The sequence below is a fragment of the Heteronotia binoei genome, chromosome 5 (assembly GCF_032191835.1).
Source record: "Heteronotia binoei isolate CCM8104 ecotype False Entrance Well chromosome 5, APGP_CSIRO_Hbin_v1, whole genome shotgun sequence".
Classification (NCBI taxonomy): domain Eukaryota; kingdom Metazoa; phylum Chordata; class Lepidosauria; order Squamata; family Gekkonidae; genus Heteronotia; species Heteronotia binoei.
The window spans coordinates 145,994,382-146,013,151 of record NC_083227.1 but is presented as its reverse complement, the minus strand read 5'-3'; the positions used below and the strand labels follow the sequence as shown (position 1 = coordinate 146,013,151).

Here is an 18,770-nt window from a genome sequence, read left to right as displayed (position 1 = left end):
CATTTTTAAGTTGTCAACTGCCAGTTCATGAAAATAATGACTGGTGTGCTCAAAAAGAACAGGTATATCAGAAAAAAAAAATATACCACAAGTCTCTCTGAAGTGTAAATATGAGTAGGAGATTTTTGTTGGCTGCCAAGCGGGAGTTCACACGCTCATATGTCATATGGAAGTTTTTGCATAACTTAATCACATTGTCAACAACATGTTTGATCTTCATGATAATTACCACCTGTACAAAGGATTTTAGCCCTTAAAAGTTAAAAAAAATCTATTTTGGCAAGCTAGTTTATGTATTTGTGGTACGGACGTATGGCTGGAAGGTATAGGATGCAGCAAATTCACAAATCTGAGAGTGGTCAGTGGCTACTCCTAGTAACCCTACGTAGACCACCTTGAATTGCATGCTAGAAGAAAGGCAGGCCATAAATGAAAGCAATTATTGGTGAGTTAGTATTCCTCCATCTTTGGGTATACAGTAAAGTTTCCAACATTCTTCCACCCAATTCAAAAAGACTTTGTTCCTTGTTTCACATAGTGTAATTCATCCTCATTCATTATTTGGTGGCTACGTGAACAGGTGCAGAGCAGCAAATGCTAACCTTATACCTTCATTACCACACTGTTTTGTCTTGAAGGCTTCTTTGGTTACACGAGCGTGAAATAGGTAGCTGAATTTGTCCAGGTGCAGAAGTTAAACACATTAGAAGAATAGAAAGGTGCATATTTTAAACGAAAGGCTATACTCATAAAATATGAGTGGTGAAACTTGCAAAAAGGCTTCTGCATCAGTTTCTTTCGTTCTAATAGTTAGAAACTCCAGGCAAATTGTTAATTTTAAACATCACTATTTCCTTCCCAATAGAGCATTATGCTAGTTTCTTCAGGGCTTACATGGGGCTGCTTGTGGAGACAATTTGGTACCTCCAAGTGGTGAAGAATGTTATGGTAAGATTGATTCCAGTTACAGAAATCATAACTTGCTGATATTAGAACTCCTTCACCAGCTTCCTGTTTGCTTCTGGGTGCAATCTGAAGTGCTGATTATTTAGACCAGGTGTGACGGAAAGCTAGGGGTTAACCAGAAACTGAAGACGCACAGGGCCTGCGTCAGGTGACCTGAGGGTGGGGGCAAAGTGCTCGGAGCTCTCAGGGAGGGAAAGTGGTTGAGTGACAGAATCTGCTGAGGCAGTCATTCAGTCAGTGGTGTCTGACAGAGTTGGGGCCTGTCAGAAGTCTGTCAGTGTTGGGGCCTGACAGAGACTGAGAGGGTCAGTTCGTGCTTGACCGAGGCTGGGAGGGCAGCTGAACCTGTGAAGGAGCTTGAGACAGTGACGGGAAAGTCTTCCAGAGACTGCAAGCTCGACAAAACCAGCCAAGAGGGCTGTGTGTGAGGAACAAGTGTGAGTCAGTCAAGACCTGAACAGTCACAGACACCTAGAGACAACTCTGAAGATCTAGTGAGGTGGTTGAGGGAGTGGATGTGGGTCTGAGACACCAGAAGGGCTGAGAGGAGAGACTCCAGTCGAGGGGTGAGACTTGGCACATCATTCCCAAGAGGCCAGACCTTGGCTAGAGGTGGAGAGAGCAAGTTATAGGGAAACTGTGAACTGCATAACTGAGAGACTCAAAAGAAGGAAAAAGTGATTGTAAAGCCTGAACCAACTGAGCAACGTGTTAGCCTGTGTAAATATCTCCCATATCCCCAAGTTAAGACTTTGTGTTATAATAAATCTGTGGTTTGAGTTAAAGTTCTTGAGAGCCTATATTTTTGGGAAAAACTAACAAAGCTGCTGTGGTCCCCTACGAAGAGAATTCTATTTCCATCAAATAACAAAGTAAAATACCCCGAAGAGACTGAAATATAGAGATCCAGTGAGGCCGTGAGGTTGGCGCTGCTATACCAGGGTTCCTGCCTATCCTACAATATGTCAGCTGAAACTCTGCTTCAGATTCTTCTGTTTTTTTGGAGAGGAGGAAGAGAGCTGCAAAGAGAAGGCCTTTTCAGTTGTGGCACCCCAACTTCAGAATGTCCTCCCCTTGAAGATTTGCCTGGCGTGGCATCCAATGTTGTTTTGATGCTGAGTGAAAACACACTTTTTTCCCCTTTAGAGACTTTTGAGTGAAAAGTATTTTGCTGGAGTGTGTGTTTTTAAATTATGTGTGATTATTATTACAAGTTGTTTTATTTCAATTTTTGTCTCAGTTCTATTTAATTTCTGATTTCACTAAATTTGTGTCTTGCAGTTTATCTTTTCATTTTACTCTTCTGCTGCTTTATATTTTAAAACTGTAATTGTATTTTATAGTAATTTTTCTTGTTTTAACAAGTTGGCCATCCCAGGAACCAGTTTAAAAATGTTTAATTGATTTTTATCTATTCTAGTTCTTTGGGTCAGAGGCTTACAGCCTGCTTTAATCATACAATGCACTACATTTGTTTTTAAAACCTCACATTCAGTACATTTTGCATGAGTAATTTTATAGATACATTTAATATCACATACACTAAGTATACCAGTATTTCTGTTCTTCGAACTTCATCACTTTTATGACTTCTTAATTTGCATTTTTTCCAAAGATTTTTATTCCTAAAGCTCTAGGGTATTATGGCATTTATACTGCATAAAAACGGATGAAGTGGAAAGTCATAATGTTTTGATGGAATGCAATTATCCATTTTATCTAAATCCTACAGTATTTACTCAAGCCAGAATTCTATTAGATGCATTTTGATTGAACTTCAAACCTCCAAAGACTTTGTATTGAACTCATCCTTGAGCTAACATACAACCTTGTACATATTAATGACTCTCAAAGGAACATATTATCAATACTGGTCACAAACTAGAGAACTGTCTGTGAAGCAATGCATTTTCAGTAGAGGTCCATAAAATGTCATGTCAGAATTTGCAGTGGCTTACATTGATTGCATCATAGCTTTTTGGAAGGACTTGGGTTTGTACATGATGCAGTTAGCAAGGTGCTAGGTGCCATCATGGGGGCAGACCTTATTCATGGGGGCATAAGTTCATCCCTACAATGGCTACAAACCATGAAGAACCCAAACAACAAACTTCAGAAGTGACCTTGGAAGACTGAGAAGTTCAACATAAGAACTGAATAGATTGCTAGGTGCATTAATGTAGTTGCAAATTTCCTTTGCAGGAAAGACGTAGACTCTTAAAATGAATGAATTTCTATGTGTAATTATATTCTCTTAATGTGGAATATGTTATCTTGTACATTTCTTATAACTTTCTGGTTTGGATCTGCTGCAGAGCAACTTTCTGTAAAAGGGTTCTCTTGCACTCGAATCTTGGAAAGGGAAGGTGTAAAGAAATGCATTTTGGGGTAGAGATCTGACCTGAGCAAAACATTTACTCTGAGCCTCCCCCCTCCCCTGGGCATAGAACAAGTGGGGAGGGGAGCCAGTTCAATTGCTTTTCAGACTTTTCTCAGCCCACCTTCATACAAATGCATATAGATTTAGACAATGGGATGATCAAGTACCGCCCCCCACCCCAGCAGGAGACTAAGATTTTGAGGTATTAAGAATAGAAGGACTTCAGGAAGGAACTTCTGGATACTTCAGGAAAAGCTTGTTTGACCAGGTCAGTGGGAGGGGAAAGAGAGAAGATAAAACTCCTGGAAGCATGGAGGAAGCTCTCTTTTGTGCTTACTCCATCAGAGCAGACAGAACTCTTAACTGAGGTCTAGAGGAGTGGCCATTGCCATGTGTTGGCCTGAACAGCTGAAGGATGCTTCAAGATAATGGTAACTCTGTAGAGTTCTATAACTTTCTAAGTTAAGGCTCCTGCTTTACATTTAATGACAGGGCATGAATAGAGGGAGGGACAGAGGGATTTTGTCTTACCCTTTTCATTTTGAATTCCTTACTCAATCTGGTGCTGTGCTAAGAGTATGCTTGTAAACATTTTCTTTTCGATAAATATATTAGAACTTTTGATCATGGTAATGATTCTCTCATAGAACTCAACTGCTTTAGACATGGTATTTGAAAAAGAGTGCCAAGAGGAAGGGAGCCCGTTAGCAAGTGGCTATTCCTCCAGGAGTGCACAAGACAATAAATTGTCTCCATGGTGACCAAGCTCTGGCCAATGGGAGACACAGAGACAAGGCCTTATTGTCCTTTCCAGCGATTCTTGTCTTTTCATTATGTGACCAAAGTATGATAGTATCAGTTTAATCATTTTAGCTTCTAAGGAGAATTCAGGCATGATTTCATGTTGAACCCACTGATTTGTCTTTCTAGCAGTTCATGGTAACTGTAAAACTCTCATCCAATATAATATTTCAAATGAATAAATTTTCTTCCCTTCAGCTTTCTTCATTGTCTAACTTTCACACCAATTCATAGTAATGGGGAAAGGAAAATACTATAGTATTAATTATCTTGATCTTAGTCTCCACCAACACTGCCTTATAAAGGATATCTTTGAGTTCCTTCATGGCTTGCAGTCAGTCAGCCATTCTCAATCCTCTATTTAACTAATCTCTTTGTCTGATCATAGCCACAGGACAGGAGGCCATGAGGAGAGAAACCAATCCTGACAATATGTTTCTGAATAGACTTAAGCCAATTAGATTGAAAATTGTCTCTGATTATAAATGGGAATAAACTCTGAGGATTAAGGCGCCCCTGTAGCCACATATATAGAGACAGTGTACCTACCCATGCTTCAGCTCTAATGCTGCCTGTCTCCAGTCTTAACCTTGCATTAGGTACCTGTAGAATTGTTCTTAGAAACCTAGATTGCACTCTTTCTTCGGAGGCAAAACACGAGCTTGGTTGGGATGGAGATCAGGAATATCGAATCAGCGAGACATATTTATATAGAAAATTAACAGAATCTGAGCTAACAGGCATCCTGTTAATGTCTGAATACACTTTCTTGACCCCTGTAAATGTCTGAATACACTCAATATAGATACCTTGTCTGCTATATCTGACTTGGTTGCAGTCTGTATTGCATTAACAATTTCAGTTTCTTCAGTGTCATCCTTAAAACTGTGTAATTCCTCAGTAGTTATTACTTTGATCTTCTTGATGTCCAACTGTAATTCTACCTTGGCACTTTCTTCTTTGACCTTCATCAGTAGTCATTTCAGAAATTCACTATTTTCTGCTAGTAATGTAGTGTCATCTTGTATCTCAAATTGTTAATGTTCCTCCCATCAATTTTCACTCCAGCCTCATCTAAATCATATGAACATATGAACATATGAAGCTGCCTTATACTGAATCAGACCTTTGGTCCATCAAAGTCAGTATTGTCTTCTCAGACTGGCAGCGGCTCTCCAGGGTCTCAAGCTGAGGTTTTCCACACCTATTTGCCTGGACCCTTTTTTGGAGATGCCAGGGATTGAACCTGGGACCTTCTGCTTCCCAAGCAGATGCTCTACCACTGAGCCACTGTCCCTCCCCAATCCAACTTTTTAATGATATAATCTACATTTAAATTGAAAATACAGGGAGATAACATACATCCTTGTCTGTCACCTTTGCCTGTTGGAAACCACCTGTTTCATATTCTGTTCTAACAGTAGCCAGAGTGAGCATCAAAACAATCAGATGTGACACACCTATTTCTTTTAAAACTGTCCATAGTTTTTCATGAGTCACACAGTCAAAAACTTTGCTATCATCTATAAAAAGCAAACAGATTATCTTCTAAAATTCTCCAGCATGCTCCAGTAAACACTGGTAAGTTGCAATATGATCTCTAGTGCATCTTCCTTTTCTGAGTCCAGCTTGAACATCTAGCATTTCTTGTTCCATATACGTGCTTTTGTTGTAAAAACTGGAACATCTCTTTCCTTGTGTGAGTAATATGTGATGGTTGTTGCAATCTTTGATGTGTCCTTTTTTTGGTAACTGGAATGTATATGGAGCGTTGCCAGAATGTGGGTCATTGGGAGCACAATATGGGGGTCATAAAAAGCTGCATGGGGGTGGAGTAGGAAAGTAGCCTTCCTTTAGAACACCTCTGCTTGTACAGCTTAGGATCCAGACTGCTATCTCTGTGTCATGTGGAATACTGTAACCCATAATCTCTCAATAAGAGGACATGGCTTCAATACATGAAGCAACATTTCAATTGTACAGGGATTAAAACTGATGACACTACATTTGTATATATTAATTGCAGAGATTCATTTTTTCCAAATCAATTTCTTCTTTTGTGATGATATAATTGATCTAATACTGATTTACCATTTATATCAATAAGTGTGCATTTAATATTGTTCCCCTTCTTGTGTATTTGAAATAATTACTATTTCAAGAAGTGAACCAAAAAATAGTTATGCAACAAAATACTATACTTCTTACTTGAATATACTGAAAGAACAGCAGTCCAACAAAATAAATGGTAGAAAATTTGTGATGAAAGGGGGGGGGGGCGGAGTTCATAGCAGTCTGACTATAAGTGGCAAACCAAATTCTCCTTGTTCAGAGAAAATTTCTTATCTAAAGTAAACCAATCTACTATAACAGTATATTTAGATGCTTAGTAATATAATCTTATTGAGTAATCCTATCCATTGCCATCCAGTTTATGTTTACATACAGAGGTTGCTGCTTACTTTGCCACACAAACTTCCTTATGATCGTCCATCACTTATTATAATAAAATGAGGGATCAGAGTAACAGTCATACATAAAAATAAAATCCTAGATAGAGTTTATTTTAAATAAGGCTGTCCATAGTTAACAATAAATTCAGCCAGCATTGCATCTTGCTAGTTAGTTCCAGCTGTAATTTCATATGATTATACTGAGATATCCCGCAACCAGATCCCAAGAAACCTAACAAGGTTAGATTTCCTGGGTATCAATATTCTTTAGCGATTTTATCCTTCAGCTCTTCTGCATATTTAATCTCATCTAGCCCATTTTTTATACTTCACTTTATAAACTCAAGATCAAGTGGAATTAAGAATTTTCAATAAAACTTCAAATCATCCTGTGTGATATATTATTAGCACAGTATCGTTTACATAATTTATAGATTCAGCCATTCTCACATGAATTTGTATAGCTATATCTGGCTGTCAATGAATCCAAAGCTGAACCCCAGGGGTACCCAGGACTGTTGGACACCAGTGATGAAACTTCTTATTTTTTAAAAAAATCAGAAAGCTTTGTTTTATTTTTGTCAAGACAAAAGGTTTATTCTACAGGCAACACAATGCTCTAAAGTCATACAGCAGAAAAAACAAGAAAACTAGCTTAACAATCTTAACACATTTTCACGACTTGTGTTAGATGGCACAAACCTGAAATCCAAGAATCAAAGGTCACAACTTAAGCTTTCTCTATGTTTCTGTCTATTTCAATATAAGCATATCCTAGCCCAAGCCTTCAGTTAATCAGAATCCAAACTAGCTTCCTTTTCCAGGCTCTTAGCTCAATTATAGTTTTTTGGCCAAGCAGCATCAGGTGTTGATGACACCCAGTCTGGACACACTCCTGCTGGAACCTTCTAGAAAATTACCTCATCACCAGTGTTCCCTCTAAGCTGCGTTAGCGTGAGCTAGCTCACAGATTTTTAGCCTCCAGCTCACACATTTCTGTCTTAGCTCAGGAAGGATGACCCCAGAGCACACTAAGTTATGCAGTAGCTCACAAAGTAGATTTTTTTTGCTCAGAAGACTTCGGCTTAGAGGGAACATTGCTCATCACTCCTGTTTTCTCTCCTCCCATCCTGTGGGTCATAAGTAGGGTTGTCAGCCTCCAGATGGGGCCTGGAGATCTGCGTTTATAACTGATCTCCAGCTGGCAGAGATCAGATCCCCTGGAGAAAATGGCTGATTTGAAGAGTGGACTCTAGGGCACTGTACCATGCTGAGGCCCCTCCACTCCCCAAATCTCACCCTCTCCAAGATCCACCCCCAAAGTCTCCAGGTATCTTCAAACACAGACCGGGCAACCCTAGCCACAAGTTCTCATGAGAAGCTTATTATCACATTTCCAGCTCTGGCCTTGAAGATGATAAAAGCTATGTCGGCCAAGAGGTCAACAAGTAACACCTACAGGATGGTACAAGCACATTATCATTCACATTAACCCTTGAGAAGGGAGCCAGGGGTGCTTTGCCTCCCACTGGCAGTTCAATAAGCCAGTGTTGTAGTTGTTAGAAGAATGTTGGCCTAGTGTCTATGAGACCTAGGTATGAATCCCTACTCTGCCATGGAAGCTCACTGGGTGATCTTGTATTAGGCTTGCCAATCCCCAGGTCCCAGTGGGAGTTCTCCCTCTTTCCCAGGCTCCTTCCCGCCCCCAGTCAGCTGGCCGGCAGGGGGGAAGCACCGCCCCCACAGTCACCATGTGACTTTCCACCTCCGGAGGCTTCAGTCTCCGATTGAAAGGCTTCCTATTGGGATGGTGTGTCTGTGTTACTTTGAAGAAGTTGGCAGCAACTTGTGAGTAGAGACACCAATCCCTCCCTTCAGAGTCGCCAAAACGGGGGGGAGGGGAGGGAAATGTCTGCTGGGCACTTCATTATTCCCTATGTAGAGATCGATTCTCATAGGGTATAATGGGGAATTGATCTAGAGGTATCGGGGGCTCTGGGGGGCCTGTTTTTGAGGTAGAGGCACCAAATTTTCAGTATAGCATCTAGTGCCTCTCCCCAAAATACCCTACAAGTTTCAAAACAATTGGACCAGGGGGTCCAGTTCTATGAGCCCCCAAAAAAGGTGCCCCACTCCATTATTTCCTATGGAAGGAAGGCATATAAAAAGGTGTGCTGTCCCTTTAAATGTGATGGCCAGAACTCCCCTGGAGTTCAATTATGCTTGTCACACCCTTGTTCCTGGCTCCACCCCAAAGTCCCCAGATATTTCTTGAATTGGACTTGGCAACCCTGTCTTGTACCAGTCACACATTCTCAGCCTAATCTACCTCACAGGATTGTTGTAAGAACAGAAAAGAACAGAGGAGAAGACAGCAATATTAGCTGTTTTGGGTTCCTAACTGGGAAACAGGTGGGGTATAATAAAAGTGTTGACCCTTGGCAAGATTCTATCGCAAATCAAATAAATTATAATTATGTACATCAACTATTCTGTTCTGCTATTCCAGTTGTTACAGATTAACTGAATACAGCTTGAAAAATGCTCTCCTACATTAAACAAAGCCTCAGAAGTGTTCCTTAATTGTGAACATTCAATATGTTCAGAAGCTTTTTCAGCTGCAGGACCAATTAGAAGAAGAGGAAGAGATTGGATTTATACCCCGCCCTTCACTCAAAGTCTCAGAATGGTTTACAATCTCCTTCCCTTCCTCTCCCCATAACAGAAACCCTGTGTAGGGCTGAGAGAGATCTTTCCAGAACTGCTCTTGAAAGAACAGCTGAGAGAACTTGTGACTGGCCCAAGATCACACCAACTGGTGAACATGGAGGAGTGGGGAGTCAAACCTGGTTCTCCCAGATGAGACTCCACGCTCACTGCATGCACATTGTTTCCCTATAGATTTCATTGTATTAATCACAGTCACCAGTAATTTTATATAAATAAAGAAACAGGGAAGAAGCCTGTTTCATCATGAATATTATTCTACAGGAATGAGTCGCAAGGGTAACCAAACTTTACAATCAGTATTTTAATCAGATATTTGTCTGCATAAATCTTGCAAAATACCATCTTTTCTAGGTTGAGCTATACATACACATTTTTCCCTTGCCAGGATTTTGGCATAAGATAAATTAATTAATAAATCTGGCAAAGGTTTGACTTGTTTTACATTTTTAAAAAATGATATTCAGCAGGGGGAGGTTTGCTTGTTGGTTTTTTGCAGTATTTGGAAGGCAAACTGAATTTCTTTCAGTGTAACTAGAGGCTCCTAACATTTGTAGATATGCCTGTGAAACTTCTGCAATATATAAATTAGCTGGCTTTCAGAATGCTAATCAGATGTACAAAAGTCCCCGTCCCCCCCGCCCAATACGGTGCAAATTGATGCACAAGGGCCTTAGTTATATTTGCAAGCTGCTACATTTTATTGCTGTTTTGGTTTTCTAATTTGAAATCCCTAATTGTTCATGTCTTTAAAAAAAATTGCTGTCAAAACAGTCTTTCCAAAACTTCACTTTGTCAGGCATTTCAGAGTATGGGCAATATTCAAATTAAAATTCTCTGTTAAATTAGATTCAGTAGCACTGCTCACTTTTGTTTTGTAGCATGAACCAAGCACCAGCAGATTCCTTCAGTTTTATGCCTGTTATTATGTAGCCCCATTATGACTTAGATTCCACCATGGTTTTCCCTCTGGCAAGAATGATGATTTGGGATAAAGGATTTTACTAATGAGAAAAAGTTTAGATTGCCAACTCCAGGTTGAGAAATTACTAGAGCCTGACGCTACAGCCTCAGGAGGGTAAGGTTTGAAGAGGAGAGGAATCTGAGCAAGATCCAATGCCACTGTCCTCCAAAGCAGCCATTTTCTCCAGGGGAATTTGTAGTCCAGGAATAGGGTTGCCAATTCCCAGGTGGGGGCAGGGGATCCCCCAGTTTGGAGACCCTCCCTCTGCTTCAGGGTCGTCAGAAAGCGAGGGGAGGGGAGGGAAATGTCTGCAGGGGAGTCTATTATTCCTTATGAAGATTTATTCCCATAGAAAATCATGGAGAATTGATCCGTGGGTATCTGGGGCTCTGGGGGGGCTGTTTTTTGGGGTAGAGGCACCAAATTTTCAGTATAGCATCTAGTGCCTCTCCCCAAAATACCCACCAAGTTTCAAAAAGATTGGACCAGGGGGTCCAATTCTATCAGCCCCAAAAGAAGGTGCCCCTATCCTTAATTATTTCCTATGGAAGGAAGGAATTGAAAAGGTGTGCCGTCCCTTTAAATGTGATGGCCAGAACTCCCTTTGGAGTTCAATTATGCTTGTCACAGCCTTGATCTTGGCTCCACCCCTAATGTCTCCTGGCTCCACCCCCGAAGTCCCCTGATATTTCTTGAATTGGACTTGACAACCCTATCTAGGAATCAATTGTAATTCTAGATACCTAGGCCCCACCTGGAGGCTGGCAGCCAAGAGATCTATTAAAATATATTTTAAAATGGTTCCTTGCAATGAACAGTAATTTATTTTGTTGTCTTTCCAAAGCAATGAAAACAAATGCTCTACTGTGCAACTAAATATCTAAATACTGTGCAACTATAAATCGAATAAAATGAAATAAATCTAAACCTCAGTGGGATTATAATTTTTTATCAAACTGCTAATTTTAAGGAGGATTGATTATTTTTTAATAAGAATGTAACCATTTTTGTACCCACACAGTGTTATTTTTGAAGGGAGTAAACTTACTTTAATTTCTTTTTTGGGAGTACATTTCAGAAATGCTGCTCCCAAAGAGCCCAGATATGGACATAAAATCTGATTAGGTAAAATCATTACTGGTGATACTGAATCTCCAAATCTGGGTCAACACTTAAGCAAAGAAAATTCAGCATAGAAAAAAATTAAGCAGAGTTACTCTTCTAAGCCCAGTGACTTCGGTTGACTAAGAAGAGTGTCACTCTGTTTAGGATTGCACTGTAAATCTACAATATCATCTGAACTGACTAAAACATTTATTTACTTACTTCATTTGGACCCCAGTTAGCTTACATTGTTCCCCTCTCCTACATTTTCTCCTTACAACCACCATGTGATGCAAGTTAGGCTGAAAGCATGTGACTGGCCCAAGGTAACTCAGTGAGCTTCCAGGGCAGAGCAGTGATTAGCACTTAGGTCTCCTAGATCTTAGTCCAACACTCTAACCACTATGTCACACTGGCTCTCACTGTGCAACATTTGCGCTGAGGTATAAACTTCACTGGTAATTACACTTATTTGGGCCAGGGCTGTATCCATTAGTCAGGCAGGTGGGGCTTCACCCCCTTTTGAAAATGCAGTGCCCCCAATTGGGGTGACCCTTTGCATCCCCCGAGAGGCATGCCATTTGCCCACTGGGGTCCAGAATGACAGGAGGCAAAGGCAAGCTCTCATTTCCCCCTGCCACTGCCCCCTCCTTTGTGGCTGGCAGCTCAGGAGGGATCTGGAAAGCACTTTGAGGTGGTGGTCAGGAGGGAGAAGGAGAGCTGAGAGGGAAAGCCGAGTGCCAGAGGCTGCCGCTGCCTCTTCTCCTGATCCCAGGGCTGGGGGCAGTGAGGTTGGGCAAGCTCAGGTGGCTTTATTATAGTGAAAAGGATAATTCTTAAATTATTTTGGCTAGTTGGTGAAAACCTTACATATATATTGAATTCTGCAGATTGGATTATATTGTATACTCTACTAGCATTTTATGTATCAAATGGTAACTCAGGAAGCCAGCATCTTCCTTTTATGATGATAAGTCAAGTTAGTACTTGTCTGTTAAACCACAACAGGCAATAATCATGCTTTGGCACTACAGATATGTGGCAAGGTTCATGAAAGCTCGTCAAGGTCAAATTAGTACATGTGAACAATATTCATGAATCTTTCAAGCTCATGCTCACCTGTGAATAATGCATTTGCTTTGGAGGTAGTCCAGGGCTAAGGCCAGCTCACAAATGAAGAGTTTCACAGCATCCTCTTGGAAACGGACGTTTTGCTGTAGGTGGTAACGCAAGTCACCTCCAAGAAGCAGATCCACCACCATAAACATGTCTTCCTCATCCTGGAAGGAGTACCTGAAATAAGATGCACAGGATATAAAAAGTGCATCTTGGTTAATGCAGTGGTCAGAATGCATGTGAGGAGAGTAATGATTCTGCCAAAGTAGCATTGTGGGACAACACAGTACAATAGGTTATACATGATGATTCTAGTGTTAGGGGAACCCTAAGAGCCAAATTATACATTACATGTTGATGCTGTTGATGCCATTTCAGATACAAAGTTTGCATCTGACCTGCTGATTTCCCAGTGTTTACATATTAGAAGTAAATCCTTTGTAAACAGGAATTGTATTATTCTGGAGCGACTGATGCATGGACAAGGTTTAACTCCTATATTGTCCTAGGCACAGAACCACAACCCCCACCTTTTCCAGAGAGGTTAAAAACACCATGATGAAAACTGCATAAAAGTCCACACGGCTATATCTTTTATAGAAGAGTATTGTGTGAAATGAGAACTAGATTAAATAACAATTTAAGTGGACAAAGAAATAAGAGGGAAGGTAGGCAGCAAAAATGAGCCCATTCTAGCCAATGGTTTGCTCTATAGAAAGGGAGACTCCAGGTGTGAAGTCTGTCTGGAGGCATCACTCTCTGTCTCCATAATAATCTTGGACATGTGGAGGAACTGCAGCCTGTGCCTACTCAAAAGTACTTTCAGCTGTTTCTAAATTCCAAGGTTTAACCCTGGCATTAAAAAAAAAATAGAACTCTAGAGACCTCTGGTACAAGTCAAGCCCTGTTGCTAGCATCTCACCTCTTTTTCATACTTCTATTTCTACTTGACTTTATTTAAGTAACAATGAGCTAAACATAAGCTGAAGCAATCCATGCTTTAGAAAACAGAAAGGAAAATTAGCTGCTTTTGTGCCAAGAACGTCCCTGAGGGACCAGCATAATTAAATACAAGGAAAAATCACATCTTTAAATCAATGAGCAAAACAAGATGCAAAAACATATACAAGCAACACAATGGTAGAAGTTTTTGTAGCTATAGTGCAAGAGACAACAGTTGCAAACACTTCAAACAGACACAAATATACTTCTTAATATATCACTACAATATTAAGGTGGGACTCTGGAACTCAAGGATACCTCTATATTTGAAGCTGTGGACATGTGTGAGTGAGCAGTTAGGATAAACTCTGTTATTTTATTGATATTTATACACACACACACCTAAAAGAAAGAACAGGTGCAAAAATTAGCCATAGCAAAAATTTGGGGCATTAAGCCGCAATGTGTATGAGCTCCCTTTAAATAAACAGTTGATTGAATTCTCTTTGCAAAGGTCTTACTTTAAAAATCCCAGATAGACTGGAAAGGCCAAAGAGGAATTGAGATTGGGTATGCAGGAAGTACAAAATTTCCTCCAAATGTTTGAAAGAGTTACATCAGCAAACAGATGTACTGCCTCTGCAATGCTAGGGTTAAAATCTCAATTAACTGTTCAAGTAGCAGTATTAAGAAATATCTGTTTGCCCACAAATAATGTGGCATTATTACAGCTCTTGAATGTGAATCAATTTAGATTTCTGGAGTGACTTAACAAAAGGATGCAAGAAATCAATCTATAATAATAATAATAATAATAATAATAATAATAATATTTAATTTGTATCCCTCCCTCCCCACCGAAGCAGGCTCAGGGCGGCTCACATAGCATAATATAAAATACAAACATTAGAATAATAAAAGCACACTGTTTACACAACATATTACATTTTTCAATTCACTTATATATACTATTACATTAAAACCATCTAATTAAGACCATCAAATTCAGTTCCAGCAAATTAGTTTGGTGCTACAGTCTCGATGTTACTCATCTTACAATTTTACGTGATGACGGCACAATAGGTTCTACATAAAGAAAAAGCCAGCTGAAAGAGGGTAGTCTTGCAGGCCCTGCGAACTGGGGAAGGTTCCACAGGGTCCACACCTCTTCTGGTAATTGGTTCCATCAGTGGGGAGCTGTGATCAAAAAGGCCCTTTCTCTTGTAGCTTTCAGTTTGGCCTCCTTCAGCCCAGGGATTGTCAATAGATTTTGAGAACCAGATTTCAGTACCCTCTGGGAAACATATGGGGAGAGACGGTCCCTAAGGCAGGCAGGTCCTCGGCCATATAGGGCTTTAAAGGTAATAACCAGCAACTTATAATGAATCCGGTACACAATTGGCAGCCAGTGCAGTTCCCGCAGCCTCAGCTGTATGTGCTCCCACTTAGGGAGCCCCAATAACAGTATGACTGCCGTGTTCTGCACTAGCTGGTTTGGCACAGGGGCAACCCCACGTAGAAGGCATTACAGTAGTCTAACCTCGAGGTGACCGTTGCATGGATCACTGTTGCCAGGTCGTCGCGCTCCAGGAAGGGGGCCAACTGCCTCGCCCGCCTAAGATGAAAAAAGGCAGATTTAGCAGTGGCTGCTATCTGGGTCTCCATTGACAAGGAAGGCTCCAGTAGCACCCCCAAGCTCATGACCTTGCACGCCGTTTCCAATGGCGCTCTGTCAAAAGCTGATAGGGGGATTTCCCTTCCCAGGCCGCCACGGCTCAGGCAAAGGACTTCTGTCTTCGCTGGGTTCAACTTCAACCTACTCAGCCTGAGCCATCCTGCCACAGCTTGCAACGCCAGGTCCAGATTTTCTGGGACGCAGCCAGGCCAGCCAGCCATCAGTAGATAGAGCTGGGTGTCATCAGCATATTGATGACAGCCCAGCCCATACCTCCGGGCAATCTGGGCAAGGGGGCGCATGTAGATGTTAAACAACATCAGGGAGAGCACTGCCTCCTGTGGCACCCCACAATTAAGTGGACGCCTCTGGGACAGTTCTCCCCCAATCGCCACCCTTTGTCCCCGACCATCAAGGAAAGAGGAAAGCCATTGCAAGGTCAGCCCCTGAATCCCCACGTCGGCAAGGCGGCGGGTGAGTAACTGATGGTCAACTGTATTGAACGCAGCCGATAGGTCTAACAACATCAGCACTGCCAAACTGCCTTGATCCAGATGCCGCTGGAGGTCATCCACCAGGGTGACCAGCACTGTCTCCATCCCATGACCCGGGTGAAAGCCGGACTGGTGAGGATCTAGGACGGAAGCGTCATCCAGAAAACTCTGCAACTGTAATGCTACTTCCCTCTCAATAATTTTGCCCAAAAAGGGCAAACTTGAAACCAGTTGGTAATGTGCCAATTCAGCAATATCTGATGTAGCCTTTTTCAGGAGAGGGCGGACCACAGCCTCTTTAAGAATCTAGTGGCCAACTGAGCTGTTACTTGGTAATAATGCTCTCTACAGGGTTCACCATCATTTTAAAAAAGTGATCTGTTTTGTTTTCTTGTAAAAAGGGAAGAAAGAGGACAAGCAGCTCTTGAAATGCATCTTTCCTGGCCTAAAGCATTTGACCTCTTCACATTTTGGTTTAAATAATTGCTGAGCACCACCATTTTAGCTTAGGGTTGCCAGGTCTGAATCAAGAAATATCTGGGAATTTTGGGGGTGGAGTCTGGAGACTTTGGGGGTGGAGCCAGGAGCAAGGGTGTGACAAGCATGACTGAACTCCAAAGGGAGTTCTGGCCATCACATTTAAAGAGCTTGCATGCCTTTTAAATGCCCTCCCTCCATTTGGAAATAATGAAAGATAGGGGCACCTTCTTTTGAGGCTCATAGAATTGGGAACCCCTGATGCAATCTTTTTGAAACTTGGTGCGGGTGTTTTGAGGAGGGGTTCCAGATGCTGTGCTAAAAGTCTTGTGTCTCTACCTCAAAAAACAGCCTGCCACAGATCAATTCTCCATTACACCCTACGGGAACTGGGGATTGGCAACCCTATTTTAGTTTTGGAAAATCAGATAATTTGCATCCATGTTCTCTCACTGATTCTACTATCAGTCCAGGGCCATATTTTTATGGTTGTGTTTTTGAGATTTGGATGCCTGCTTTCAGGCACTTCCTTAGGATCGCCAACCTACAGGTGGTACCTGGAGATCTTCTGCTATCATTTACAACTGACCTCCAGAAAAACCAAGATCAGTTTCCCTGGAGAAAATCACTGCTTTAGAGGGTCAACTCTATGGCAATATACCTGACTGATATCCCTCCCTTCCCCAAACCTCGCCTTCCCTGAGCTCCATCCCCCAAATCTCCAAGTATTTCCCAGCCCAGAGCTGGCAACCCTCTTTGGAGTCCAAACTGGGGGAGGGGGTGGATTACATGACCAAATTAGACCGAGTCTGGTACAAGGTGCTGGTTATTACCTTTAAAGCCCTATATGGCCTGAGACCTGCCTACCTGAAGGACCGTCTCCCCCCACATGTTCCCCAGAGAGTACTGAGATCAGGAACCCAAAATCTTCTCACTATCCCTGGGCCAAAAGAAGCCCGTCTAAAATCTACTAGGGACAGGGCCTTCTCTGTTATGGCCCCTACATGGTGGAACCAGCTGCCGGAGGAGGTGAGGGCCCTGCGGGACAACCCTCTTCCGGCTAGCTTACACCTAACTGACATAGGAAATTAAATGTATCTCTACCAGATTCTTGCTATGCATATTGTTATAATGCTTAATGTTTTTAAGGTTTTAAATGTTTTGAATGTTTTAAATGTTTATATATTTAAATGTCAATTTAATTTATGTTTGACTATCTGTTGTGAGCCGCCCTGAGCCACCTTCGTGGGAAGGGTGGGATATAAATCATAAATAAATAAATAAAAAGACAAGAAATCTCTTTTTGTCAGTGGCACGGTTTCTTTCCCATCACCATGAAAAATCCCTGAGTGCTGTGCCTTTGTGCTCTCCTTCTCCTGACCAAATTTCATTATCTCAGCAACTCACTTCCCACTGGCTTGCCAAACTATATGAACAAGGACTATGCAGGAAAGGGGTGCAAAAGCTCATGGCAAGGCAGCCCAACTTGTACCCATTCAATCTGCCCAACTTGTACCCATTGGGCTGGGTAGATCATCAAATGCCCTCCCCCTCCCAACTTATCCAGTTCCCAAAATAAACATCTCTCATGAAAGAAATTTCCCTCTAGTTTTCTCTTATCTCATACACCTAAAACATCAGCTATATTTAACTGTTATTAAAACCTAGCCACAATTCAACCGGGCTCCTCTGTGACTATTTACCAATAAATAATGCCCAGCTTCTCATCTGATTTGGCATGCTGTATAAATTGGTGCCATGCTAACTTACATAACAGAGAAGGTCTGGAAGTCTGAATTGCTTCCACCAACCGTTATGATTTCTCAAGAAGCAGAAAAAACTATTCTGCACATATTTTATATTCTTCCAGTTGCGCCTTTCAGTGCCATACCAGGAGTACAGGAAGTTTGTTTAAATGGAGTTCAGTCTATCAGTTGAATTATAGACCATTTCATGTACAATACAAGAACTTAGATTGACTGTAGTGAAGCAAATCTGAAACTTTCTATGTAGCCATTTGGCCTGGGAAAAAAAAGTCATAACTGTACAATCTGCACCTATGGAATTGCCAATATAACTGTGGTTCAAAGCTGAACTCTAAATTTCACTTTTTATGTTACCAGCTTACTAGTGTTTCTCTAATACCCTGTAATAAAATAATGCTGACTTTTGCATTTGACCATTCAGCAACTGGTGCCAGCAGATCTATATCTGCTAAAATATAGCTTCCACTTATGAATGCCTTCCTGGGAAACTCTACAGTTATTATTCTGAACATACTTCAGAAAGGGACAGGCCACAGGGAATAATATAACAACCCATGAACAGGGCTGTTGCAGGCCACAGTGAAAATGCATTTGTAACAAATCACCAGTTCAGTTACTTTGACAGCATTTGGTAAAGTGGTAGTAACACCCTTGCTTTCATTTCCCAATCATATATTCCTCTTTCAAAAGTGCTTTAAAAATCAGATTCAAGCTACTGTTTCCCTGAAAAACAGATTCTGTCAGAGCCTTCCTACTGGGAATGAACAATGAACAGGCCATAAGGTGACCATATGATGAATTTGTAACAGGGGAGATCCTGAGGCCCAGACATATTTGGAAACTATTCCTTCAGATCTCAATATTCTGGGTCCAAAACGCAAGCAAAAGGGGCAGTTTGGTTGCAG

The 18,770-nt window shown here is 41.4% G+C and overlaps 1 protein-coding gene across 1 annotated transcript in view; it reads right to left on the bottom strand.

The window, feature by feature from the left end:
- Positions 1-18,770, bottom strand: part of STK32A (serine/threonine kinase 32A) — a 168,226-nt gene that overhangs the window by 94,956 nt on the left and 54,500 nt on the right. Inside the window, exon 5 of the mRNA XM_060240559.1 lies at positions 12,515-12,688. Coding sequence (XP_060096542.1) covers positions 12,515-12,688 — 174 coding nt within the window. The remainder of the gene's footprint in view (positions 1-12,514; positions 12,689-18,770) is intronic.